Consider the following 13,011-nt stretch of genomic DNA (forward strand, 5'->3'; position numbering starts at 1 on the left):
GTCGAGGAACACCTTTATGAAATGTTGCCAGAGCAGCAACACTTCCCGGTGAGCACAGCCCCAGGAAATCTGGTACCAAGTGAGCAAGGCGGCAGGGCCCACCCAAGCCCACTATGCGACTGGGCCCGCCTGGCTCTGCAGGGGAGGCTGCTACGGCTGCTCACTTCCCAGCACCGTCTGTGGCGCTTGAACCCCTCAGTCCTGTTCCCTTCCTGGCTAATAGGGAGACCCTTCTCAGGCACCCACTGTTTCAACTTGACCCTCCCACCCCCTGCTCCTCCACACACCCCTGCGTTCTGCTAGCCTACCCTGTCAGCCTTTCAATAAACGTGATGCACAAATGTGGACACCTGAGATGAAGCTGAACATTTCTTCACTTTGTTCTTTTCCTGAAGTCAAACTCTTATCAAATACTCTAATTATTACCCCCCAAGAGAAACAGGAAAAAGGTTTAAATGCTTTTGTTTGCTGAGAGTAAGAGCACCTGCATCTGGAAGACGGGCTTCCCCGTGGTCACAAACCCCGTGGTAAGTTGGTTTGGCTACAGAACAGAAAGAAAACAAAACCAACCTCGTAGGGGAAGTATTGCACTCAGACGCCACCACCTCCTAGAGCCAAATGAGCGATCCCGAACGGGAAGTGCCATCGGTGGGCCTGTGACATCATACCGCCCGGCCCCAGCTGTCGCATGTCCTCCTGTCTAGAAGGCACCACCTCACTTTCATGTACCGTGTGTTTTGGAAAATCAGTATGGTGTGTCATGTCTAGTGGCGAACACCTCCCTCCCTCTGTCCTTGAGGTTGTAATATAAAAACTGTGTTTCTGTACGTGTGGGTGGGGCTTCTCTGACGGTGCTCGTTCATAGCACAAGCTTACGCTGAGTTCTGAACTCGTTCACAGCTGCGTGTCTGCATGGTGTCGCACCTGTTGTACCTTTGGGGAAAATTTGTATGTAAATGTACAGAAATAAAAATGTTGCCCCATTAACAGATTTCCTCTGGAATGTCTTCCCTACCTCACCTGATGGTATCCAACGAAGGGCATTTCACTACCATTAATGATGAGTAATAAAATCCTCTGTGTTCGTTCAGACCTCGCTCGTCACTACTTTCAATGCCTCTGTAAGCCGTGTCTTCACTTGCCCCCAGGTGGGTGGACGGAGGCCTCTCACCCTGCTTCGGGTCCTGGTCTTAAAGGTAGTCAGAGGCAGAGGCTGGATTAAACACAAACTGTTTACCAAGTGCCACTCTCAGACCACCTGAGAGATGGGGGCCATCAGTAAAATTAAGAGGAATTTTTTTCCCTTGTTCGTTTATGTTCTGCTGATCCGTGGCCGGAAGGTTCCTAGAGACGTCAAGAAATGAGTATCTTACACTGTGATTCTGTGAGGAAAGACTGGTAACCCAAAACTCTTCTCTAATGTAGTATTTTTTAATGAAAATGACAATATTTCTTTAATAAAGTATTTATACCAAACTCTTCTCTCCATAGCCCTGATTTTGTGTCACTCACTATTACATTCCTAGAGGTGTCCACTCAGCTTTGCAAGCTGTGATGAGGCTGGCCGGGGCCTCCAGGTTAGCACGGAAAGTCTGCAAAGGAGGGAAGCACCTGGAACCACAGACTCACTTCTCTGACGCGCCTTTCCCTCCTGGCCAGGGTCACCACCTTCACTTGCCTGCTGCCGGCTCAGTGCAAGACTTTTGCCTCTGGATGAACAAAAAGGGTTCCGATGGACCCCAAAGATGAGAAAGTTCTTTGCCAGTGGTCCTCAATCTTGCCTGCACAGAGGCACCAGGGGAGCTTTCAATCCTGCCAAAGCCTGGGCCCCAGACCATCTGAACCTCTGGAGAAGGCCCAAGACTGGAACCCACTTCAAGCGGTAGGATTAAAGTACACATGACCAAAGCAGGTGCCTGAGGTGCTCTGGATGTGGGGAGAAGACAGGGGAGAAGGGAAGATGATGAAATGACAGGAAGAGCGAGAGGACCTGAAGCCTTTGAATCCATAAAAAGGAAGGAGATAAAACCATAATTGACATCTAACTGCCATGGTACTTGTAGTTTGCAAAGCGTTTCCATCTACCTACTTAATCCTAACGAGAACCCATCAAGGTGGGGATTACTCCAACTTTATAAATGAGGAGACAGAGCCTAGAGAAGTCAGACTTCACAAGACCACAAATGTAGTAATGGGGCAATGTAGGGAGGTGCTCAAATGTAGGCCCAAGAGAGAACACAGCAAAAAAAGAGTGCCCAGAGGAAGGGTTTAGGGAGAACACAGCAAGAAGAGAAGTGCCCTGGGGTTTCACTGCAATGAGAAGGAGATAGATGCATCAATTCACAAGACAGAATTCTAAGGAATGCACACACAAACCTAAAGCATATTTACACATCACTTTAATTCTAACTGAGGATGCACATGAGACAGTCATGTCTGGTTGAAACTCTTAGATTAGATTACAGCCTTCAATCCCAACAGAAATCTCATTTCGTCCCTCTATCACTCACAGCCAAATGAGGAAGTCTGTACTGTCCACTTTGCCTCTCCTTCACCAGGTGGGTCAGTATGAGCCTTTTGGCCCACACACTGCTGAGAAGGAAGCTCAAAAGATTAACCCCTTAAAAACAAAACGGGAACGCGACCTGACGACAAACTGAAATTCAATCCATTTATTTACATGTGCATTGTACATAAGTTAACAAATTCTCACTTCTGCCACTCAGCTAGAACTTTTCAGGGAAAGCCTCCATCTCTTCCTTGATCCTGTTTTCTACAAGTAATGCGAAGTTACTGTCTGTGTTTTGAAGGTTATAGCTGACAAACACCTGTTTGTTGGTCTTCCTGGCTAAAAAGAGAAAACACATTGATACAGTCACTCCTGAAATACTGCAGACCCCGTGTTCCTCACACCCACAAGCAGCTGGGAAATGCTCAGAAAGAGGATGGGGTTGTAGGGAGAGAAGAAAGCTCTGATCTCCATGCCTCTCTTCAGACAGGTGCTGCAAAGGCAGACGAGTCACTCAGGCCTCTCCCAGTCTCTCCACCAGACCAGGGGTTCCGAAGGGCAGGCCCCACCTCAGCAGCCTCCCTGGAACTTGTTCAAGAGGCAGCTCCTGGGCCCCACCCAGGCCTCCTGACCCAGAAAGCCAGGATGTGGGGCCGGCTGTCTGCGGGAACAGCCCTGCAGGTGCCTGCACTGCTTAAGAACCTCTGCGCTACACAGAGGCGTTTCTGGTGTTTTGATTTTTTCTGGCGAACTTGGTGAAACCCCGTCTCTACTAAAAAATACAAAAAAACTAGCCGGGCGAGGTGGCGGCGCCTGTAGTCCCAGCTACTGGGGAGGCGGAGGCAGGAGAATGGCGTGAACCCGGGAGGCGGAGCTTGCAGTGAGCTGAGATCCGGCCACTGCACTCCAGCCTGGGCGACAGAGCGAGACTCCATCTCAAAAAAAAAAAAAAAAGCCGGGCGCGGTGGCTCAAGCCTGTAATCCCAGCACTTTGGGAGGCCGAGGCGGGTGGATCACGAGGTCAGGAGATCGAGACCCTCCTGGCTAACACGGTGAAACCCCGTCTCTACTAAAAATACAAAAAAAAAAACTAGCCGGGCGCGGTGGCGGGCGCCTGTAGTCCCAGCTACTCGGAGGCTGAGGCAGGAGAATGGCGTGAACCCGGGAGGCGGAGCTTGCAGTGAGCCGAGATCGCGCCACTGCACTCCAGCCTGGGCGACACAGCGAGACTCCGTCTCAAAAAAAAAAAAAAAAAAAATTTAAAACACAAAAAATAAAGTATTTAAAATAAAATTAAAGTTCTCTTCAGCACCACCCCACCCCTAACCAGTTCCACCTCCCTCCCTCCTACATTTCCATGCATTTGCATACATGTGTACACACACAAACATATTCGTGTGTGTGTGTGTGCACGTGCGCATATACAGATAGGCATATGGACACACATGTAATTTTCTACTGAATGTAAATTTTAGTCTCTTTCTACAGAATCGATCATAAATAGTTGAGGTGCGCACTGGGTCAACTGCAAAAATCAAGTAGAGTCACATACCGGCATCTGAAAGCCGAAATCCTGAAAACAAGTGGGCAAGAAGGCTACGGCAGTTCCACGCTGCCCGCCCCACTGCAGGGCCTCCTCCTTCAGCCTCACCCACACGCAGGGCCAGTGCAGTACTACTCACCCCTGGAGAGGCACTGACCCGCCCCCACCTCAACATACGGTAACCATGTACTGAGCCTCATCGCCAAAAGGCAGAAAGGTGGTGCAGTGAGGCTGAGGGGCACCAGGCCACCTGCACCATTACTAAAGGCCGACTTAGAACACACGTCACGGGATCTCATCTGGGCGTCACAGGATCTCATCTGGGCAGCAATTCTGTCCTTTCAGTTGCTGCTGTCTGAGCTATGGTCCCACCAAGAACCCTGAGAGGCAGTGTGGCTGGGGGCACAGGCGCAGGCACAGGCCCCACCGTGGCCTGGAAACCTCTTCCAGCTTTGTTTGTAAATTGAGAAAGGGTAGAGCCCAGGACCCCAAAGGCCTGTTTTCAGCTGTATAAGGCTGTGTGATCTTTAGGGCTGGAAGGGTCTTGGGTATGATTTAACTGACTGTCCTTACAAAGCAGCCAATGTACCTATTAGAAAGCAAGAAGGCGAGACAGCCTCTGCCTGAGGACAGCTGCTGAATTGTATGGTACATGTTTACATCTCGGGAAATCTTTTTTTTTTTTTTTTTATTAAAAAAAGGAATGTGTCTGGACAAAGGCAGCTGTTCAGTTATTCCAAGAGCCGGTGTTTAAAAAACAGCTTACAGTACTTAGCACAGAGCCTCCCGCCAGTGGGCTGGGTGCAGTGTGCCCCCGAGGCAGACAGCTGTGCCCAGTTATCTGCTCAACCCTGTGGGGAGTGAGGAAGCCTCTTAGGCTTCCCCTACCATGAGGGACCAAACTCATCCTTTCCTAGCTGCGTTAGGCAGGCTGGGACACTCACGTAGAGGGTGACATGAAGGCAGGCAGTGTGGTAGGAAGCTGGGGCTCACCAAGGCTGGCCAGGAGGAGCCCAGAAGTCACACCCTCTCCCAGGGGCAGGAACATCCCCTTTACCCCAAGGAGGCCCCCTGCGATTCCAACTGCTCTAACTGCAGAGATAGGACTTCCAGGGAACAAAGGTGTGTCTGGAGGCACTGTCCCCTCAGACCCAAGCTGTGCCCTCCAGAGCCACAGGAGGTTGGGTCCCCTTGGCCACACCAACTCCTGCGATGCTTCCAGAGCTACTGAGAACCCCCCAGGCCTTCTCTTTCCCTACTTGCTTTCATCTCTCATGTAAGATACTGATTCAGGACACCGCTCCCTTTCCATTGTAGTGCATTAATAGTGCACTTTCAACTTGAGGGCCCAGACCCAGGCTGGAGACAACTGACACAGCACAGGACTTTGCTGGAAAAGCCCTTCTTGGTCTGAGCTCTGCAGCACCAGTCCCTTCAGAGATGCTGGAAGCCACAGCACACCCCTGACTTGTCAAGATACGGAGAACCCCTCTTTTTGCACAGAGATACTAGGCCTCCATCTCATAGATATTCTGGGGCCGAATTTACCTTATTGATACAGAAGTTATTCACGGCCTGCAAGACACACTCACATCACCTTCTCCATTGGAGTGTGTCTTGGCAATCCCACCCAGCTTTCTGTCTGTATAAATATGAATACCTTCCTGAGCCTTCTCCCGCCAGGCATGGGCACACAGTAACCTGTTCCACGTAAGTGTGCTACCCTTTCCATAGTCACAAACACAAAGTGATGCAGAGACACAAAAGGGGGCTTTTACCTTCATGTGGCTCAGAAAAAAAAGATGTAAACACAAAGAGGGAAGGATGGCAAGTGGGAAATCGGGGTGAAAGCTAAGCAGGAATTCTATCTTCTTTGCAACTTTTCTGAAAATTTTAAATTACTTCCTAGTTAAAAATTACCAAAGTAACTTACAAGTCAGGTCTCTCCCTCCAAGGGAGAGAAAAAGAATCCTGCGAGTTCCTGAAACGCTGACCTGTGCCCTCCCTGACCTCTGTCCTGTCCGCGCACTGCCATGGGCCTGCTAGTGACACTCCACCCTGCCCTGCCTTCCCCCTGGGCCACGTGCCACGCTGTTCGTGTGCATTTGCCTCAGTGTGACTGACCCAGAGGTTCCTGCTTGTCAGGGACCAGCTCCTTCGCTGCCTGAGACACAGAGAGGCTCCGTGACTAACTCCAGAGCTGAAGCAGCTGGGCCTGCTGGAGAACGCCAGGCCTGGGCAGGAGACAGGCATCCTGTGCATACCGGTCACAGGCACTGGGGCTGGGGCTGGGGGTCGTAGAGCACATGGAATCCTTACCTGGCCCACAGGAAATATGTGTTGGGGTGTGGGAGGCGTGGAGCCTTCAACCTCATGACCTTTGCTTAATCCCCACTCTACGCCACACTCACAGGCCAGGCCAGTCTTCCCTCCGAGCCCGGAGGAGCATCACACTGTGAGTGAAGGACAGTCCTTCCTGCACAGAGGTGACACCTGCTCTACCAGCTGCACTGACTCCTCCAAAGGCCCAGGAGGCTACCTTGAGCCACTGCCCACAGGGACTGTGGGCACTTCTCACTCTCTTCTCCCAGGAGGAGGTGATGCACTTACAGAAGGGAACTAAATCAGCTCATGGACTCAAGGACACAGCCGAGGACAAGGTGGGAGTCCTTTGGGAATAGGCCGGCCCTGGGACGGTGGTGGTGACAGGCAAGCATGGACGTGCCCTTTAAAGAAGACCCAGCGTGCAAGGGTCTGTGCTTCCCAGCAGCGATGAGGGGACGGTTCTTAGCATGAAGATTCTTTACTGCCAAAGGGACTTGCTTCATGCTTCCATCAAAGATTGGGGCTCCCACCTGGCTGGCCATGCAGCACCAGCTATGGGTACATACCTAGGCGCTGGGCGAGGCCAGTAGAGGTCGTGTCGGAAGTGTCTCCGAGGAGGGAGGTAGACACAGGGATGGAGTCCTAAAAGAAAAGCAAAGGGCACACTGCAGCTTCTCCACCCACCGCAGGCCAGCCACACTTCTGGCTTCGGGGCTTCTGATTCTTCACAAGGATGGCAGTGGCAGAGTCTGAGAGGACAGACACAGGTGCCAAGGGAAAGAGGGGGTGGCGTTCATCAACAACCAAGTAGGTGGACCCCAAGTCACATACGAGGTCGGTAGAGTTGGAAAAGATGAAGTTGGAACCACAGTGCTGTTAATAAGTTCTAGGACCAGTTTCACATGAAGGGCTCGTTCTAGTGTCTAAAACTCCAAAGCATGCTGAAAGGCAACATTACAACCAAAAGGAAGCAAACAAGATCATTAAGGCCACAGCAAGAAGAAAGTGACTCACAGTCTGGGCACCTGTGCCCTGGTGCCTCGGGCCCCACAGCAGCTGGCTCAGAGGCAGGACGCCTAATCTCCCCATCTCAGCCTGTGAGGGAGTGTGCTGCGCCAGCCCCTGCGGGCTCCTCGGTGTCGGCGAGTGCCCTGTGACTTTGAGAAAGGGCACCAGCCACCAGCATCCAAACAGGGAAAATAACAACGTCTGAGCATGCTTGGCCAACCTCATTTCGGACAAGAAGCAGTAAGGTGAAATAAGCAGTACAAACGATGCCCAGATCAACAAACGGGCCCTTCGGAGATGTGGAGTAACCTGGTCCCAATGACTTGGGGAGTAATCTCTCACCAGTAAAAATGTCTAGCTAGTCCTGTAATCCCAGCACTTTGGGAGCCTATGGAGGGAGGACTGCCTGAGACCAGGAGTTGGAGACTCACCTGGGCAATGAAGTGAGCCCCTGTCTCTACATTTTTATTCAAAAAAAAAAAAAAAAAAAGTAAAATAAAGTAAAAAGGTCTAAAGGTCTAGCTTAATAGAAAAAAAAAAAAAAAACTTATTGGTAATATGGCCAAATTGCTTTTATCAAAATAGCAGATTTCTAGGAGAAGCAGCCTGGCTACAGAGGTCTGAGAATCTTGGGAAGTGGCAAGATTTACAGAGGTACAGAGACTTTGGGGTTTGGTCCCCCTGCCACCCCAACTGTCCTAGCGGGGACAAGTGAACTGAACAAACAGCTACGGCGTGCCGGACAGTATGGCAGGGCACAGAGCACAGGCGCTGCTCATTTCCTAAAGGTTCAAAGCCACTTCCACAAAAGGCAGTAAAAGGCAGGAGATCAAAACACATTGAAGAATGAAAGCATTTACTGTATGCTTTTCATTAAAAACGATACGAAAATATGATTTAATGAGCCTGCTGTTTACAGATTCCTCAAGTTCAACATTTAGCTGCATGGTAACAGTATTTACAGTTAAAGCTTCTAGAAAACAGAAAATCCTTTTTCTACCAAAAGTAAAATGTAAAGCCCCATCGTGTCACCCTTCAGTTCCTAACTTCCAAAACCGCACTAGGATGGTGGCCTCCCAGCACAGGCATACCCAGAGAGCTTTCCTGCAGCGGAAGCACCACCTTCCACTCCGAGAAGCCAGCTGGGGGGGTCCAAGAATCCCTGAGCAGGCAGGGGCCCAGGTCCCAGGCCAGCTTCCCTCAAGCTGGTAGGACTTAGTGTCACTAGCCCTGCAGCCTCTCTGGGCACCAAAAATCCCTGCTCAACCCAAGGTCGGCCAGCTCAGGTTGCATGGTGTCTGTTCTCTACAGTCTTACACGTGGGAGTTTAGGGAAGCGGGAGGGAGGAGACCTCACAGACTGTCTGGTGCCATTCTCCACGCGTGGGCTGGCAAAATTCCTGAGAGGGGCCAGACAGTAACTAGTTCAGGCTTTATGGGTTACAAAGTCTCTATTACAACCGCTCAGCCCTGCCACCAAAGTACAAGAGCTCCACAGACTCTCCCTGCATGGACGGGAGATGGAGGGCCAGCCCACGGGTCACAGGAACCTTGGGCTTCCTGCCTTCAGCTATGGCCTGCACCTCTTTTCCCCGGCTGGCTCAGCCCTCTGCCCCTGGAAAGAACATCCAGGCACACTGTGGCCAGTGAGTGGGACTGGACTTCTCACAGGTCAGGTAACTCAATCAGTCCCCTGTTCCTTTTCCTGCCTGGCCTTGCTGGAGGCGCACTTTCCAGATGAGAAAACACACCCACTGGGAGCTGTGACCACCATGGGACTGGGTGACCAAAGCCAGCCACAGGAGGAGCCTACTTCTTCCACACTCACCAGCCCAAACCAGCACTGCACAAAGGGGCTCAAGGCAGTGACACCAGAGCTGACCAGTGCCCAAAGCCTTGCCCACTATGACCAAAGACTTGGGATAAGGAAAGAATGTGAGGTGGCACAGAGCACAGAGCCCCACCCATCACCCCGGTCCCCCAGGCCTCTTCCGCTGCCGCCTGCTCAAAGGCCCACTGTCAGGACCCACCAGAAAAGAAAAAGATAAAAAAGGAAACACTGAGGAAAAGACAAGCAAGAAAGGAATCAGATGCCATCTCCTTCCTGAGGTCTCTCCGGGTGCTGCTGTGCACAACGAAAGGGCTCGCGCAGGACTTCCCGCCCCCAGCACCCTCAGTCATCACTGCCTCACTGGCTTCAGAAGAGTCTCGCTGAGGGGGCCTCACTCATTCATTCCACAGGGACTTAGAGAGTGGTGCATCAGAAGCTAGAGATGCACGTGCTCACCCTGGGCAAGCAGACGAACCTCACCATGAAACAATCCACGGCTGAGAGGGAGCTAACACGGCTGGGAGACCAGCATTGCCAAGCTGGAGGACAGGCAGGAGCCCTAAGAGGCAACAGAGCCCGAAGGTCACTGGAGTCCTTGGGTGCTCTGAGTTCACCTCGTGAAAGGTTTTGAGCAGAGAAATGAAAATATCCAATTTAAGTCTTAAAACTATCATTCTGTTGCACTGGTTACAAGGCAGTGTTGTGGCTTGAATTGTGTCCCCGCAAAAAAATATGTTGAAGTCCTAACCTCTGGGTACCTGCGAACGTGACCTTGTTTGGAAACAGGGTCTCTGCAGATGTAATTAAGATGTAATTGGCCAGGCACGGTGACTCAAGCCTGTAATCCCAGCACTTTGGGAGGCCGAGACGGGCGGATCACGAGGTCAGGAGATCGAGACCATCCTGGCTAACACGGTGAAACCCCGTCTCTACTAAAAAATACAGAAAATTACCCGGGAGTGGTGGCGGGCGCCTGTAGTCCCAGCTACTCAGGAGGCTGAGGCAGGAAAATGGCATGAACCCGGGAGGCGGAGCTTGCAGTGAGCTGAGATCTGGCCAGTGCGCTCCAGCTTGGGTGACAGAGGGAGACTCCGTCTCAAAAAAAAAAAAAAAAAAAAAAGATGTAATACAGGCCGGGCACGGCAGATCACGCCTATAATCCCAGCACTTTAGGATAAAGATTAGCATAAAGATTCTTCACTTCCAGAGGGACTTGCTTCCCTTTGGGAGGCAGAGGCGGGCGGATCACGAGGTCAGAAGTTCGAGATCAGCCTGGCCAACATAATGAAACCTCAGCTCTACTAAAAATACAAAAATTAGCCCGGTGTGATGGCTCGCACCTGTAATCCCAGCTACTCGGGAGGCTGAGGCAGAATTGCTTGAACCCGGGAGGCAGAGCTTGCAGTGAGCTGAGATCACGCCATTGCACTCCAGCCTGGACGACAGAGCAAGCCTTTGTCTCAAAAGAAAAAAAAAAGATGTAATTTAAGATAAGGTTATACTGGAGTAGAGTAGGCCCTTAATCCAACATTACTGATGTCCTTATGAGAAAAGAGTCGGGCTCACTTTGGGAGACTGAAGAAGGAGGATCATCACTTGCGGCCAGGAGTTCAAGAACAGCCTGGGCAAAACATTGAGACCCCCATCTCTACAAAAAAGACAATTAGCCAGGTACGGTGGCACATGTCTGTAGTCCTAGCTACTCGGGAGGCTGAGGAAGGAGGATCACTTGAGCCCAGGAGTTTGAGGTGACAGTGAGCTATAATAATGCCACCGTACCCCAGCCTGGGTGGCAGAGAGAGACCTTGTCTACAGAACTTTGAGAATAAACCTCTGTTGTTTTAAGCCACGCGGTCTGTGGCACTTTCTTACAGCAGCCTCAGGAAACCAGGGGAAACCAGGCGGCGACGCGCAAAGCCGGAAAGGCGGGAAGGAGGGGAAATGGCAATGTCCCAGGCTTGGCCCAGCGTGGCAGGGTGAAGGAGGTGAGGGCGGCTTGGGTTTTGTTTGCTTTGACTGGCGGCAGTGCCTAGGGACTCAACGCGTGCAGTGCTGAGAAAGAGGAGCGTGAAGAAAGAGGAATGAAAGAGGGCTGCGAGGCTCCGAGCGCACAGCCAGCAGGATGGAGCTGCCATCACAGCGCCGGGCAGGCGGGGGAGGGGGCAGGCTTGGGGAAGAGGGCCTGATGTGTGCCTGATGTGTGCGAAATGCCTGAGACAGCAGGTGGAGACGCAGGAGTCCCCAAAATATGATCAGCGTGCTCAAACTCCAGATGGCATCAGAGCTACGAGGTAGACGCGTCCCCCAGGGCGCGTGTGGCGAGGGGCCCAGGACATTCCGATCTCCAGAGACCAGAGCCGGACGCAGCTGCGGGCGGCGGGACAGGGAGAGGGGCTCGGGGCCGGCGCGCAGCTCCTGGGGTGGTGCAGGCCCGGGCGCCCGCGGGTTCCCTAAGACACCCCGCGGGAGGGTTTCGGGGGAGTCGGGCGCCCTGTGGACCCGAGAGAGGCCTGGGGGGCGGCAGCTCGCACAGGCTCCGCGCCCCCGACCCCGCCCCCGCCCCGCCGCCCGCACCCTCGGCCGCCCGGCACTCACGTAGCGGCTGCACATGGCCACGGCCAGGTTGCGCAGGTGCGGCGTGGCCCCCACCCACAGGAACAGCGAGTCCGTCAGCCGCATGACGTGGAAGTGGACCAGCTGCTCCCACAGCCTGGCGCTGAAGTTGTGCAGGGAGACGTCCCCGCCGGCGGCGGCAACCAGCCCCTCCATGCCGCCCCGCGGCTCCCAACCCACAGCGCAGGCACCGGGTCCTCACCGCGGCCGGCCCAGCCAGACCCGATGGAGCGAGCACCGAGCCACCGAGCGCGCTTTCGCTTTCGGCCCCGGAAGGGCGTGGTCGGGGAGGGGCGGGGATGAGGGGCGTGGTCGGGGAGGGGCGGGGATGAGGGGCGTGGTCGGGGAGGGGCGATCCGGGCTTGGGTTGGGGGCGTGGTCGAGGCGGGGCAGCTGCGGGCCTTGGGCGGAGTAGCTGTCCCGGGCGGTCCTGCCGGCCTCTCCCGCACTGCAGCACCTCTCTAGACTGGGAAAACCCACTTTAGTCGCAGAGTCCGACAGTGACGTCTAGAAGCCCACGGGCGCCCAGCAGAACTCGCCCTCCCACACCCTAATTATTATTGACGTGGGGCGTTCAAGGGCTGAAGCCAGCCGCACGGTCCTCCCAGGCCGTGACCCTTCGCCCTACAGACTTTCACTTTTAATTAGTTCTTTAAGCACTCTGAAAACGGCCACCTTCCGTCCCGCCTCCTCCTCCTAGCAGCCCTTTAACTCCAGGGAGGCTTCGACTGTACCTAGCCCTAATTAAGAATGGCAACGGTATTGGGAGAAAGCCTTTAGAAAGGAAAATTGTGTCAACTAAGTTGGCAGGAGGATGAGCAGGCACCCTTTTGGACGCCGACCCCCGAGCTGCAGTCATGTACATGGCCTCGGACTACCCCTTTAACCTCTCTGAGACTCAGTTTCCTCATCTGCAAAATGCAAATAAGAACAGGAGCCTTTCCGAGACGTGGAAAGGAATAGCCAGAGAGTTTCATGGGAAGCACCATGAATCATCCCATTGTCATACCTATGGAGAGACCCTCAGTAAGGGAGGCTTCAATGGGTTAAGAGAGAAGGTGGTGAAAGAAAACAGCCCATTTTGTCAGATTCTGTTACAACTGACTTTAGGGATTTAACTTGGAACTATCAAAGGTCTGCTTTTTAAACCTCTAATAGAGCTAATTGAAATTTAAAAGGACAT

The 13,011-nt window shown here is 52.8% G+C and overlaps 1 protein-coding gene across 1 annotated transcript; it reads right to left on the reverse strand.

The window, feature by feature from the left end:
- Positions 1 to 2,646: 2,646 nt before the first annotated feature.
- On the reverse strand, positions 2,647 to 12,107 carry PSMG4 (proteasome assembly chaperone 4). Its single transcript, XM_030929163.1, has 3 exons — positions 11,811 to 12,107; positions 6,944 to 7,019; positions 2,647 to 2,848 (listed from the first exon to the last, which is right to left on the reverse strand). Exons 1-3 carry the CDS (start codon positions 11,982 to 11,984, stop codon positions 2,727 to 2,729), a joined length of 372 nt encoding a protein of 123 aa, XP_030785023.1. The 5' UTR covers positions 11,985 to 12,107; the 3' UTR covers positions 2,647 to 2,726.
- Positions 12,108 to 13,011: the final 904 nt, after the last annotated feature.

The sequence above is a fragment of the Rhinopithecus roxellana genome, chromosome 4, assembly GCF_007565055.1.
Source record: "Rhinopithecus roxellana isolate Shanxi Qingling chromosome 4, ASM756505v1, whole genome shotgun sequence".
Taxonomy (NCBI): Eukaryota; Metazoa; Chordata; class Mammalia; order Primates; family Cercopithecidae; genus Rhinopithecus; species Rhinopithecus roxellana.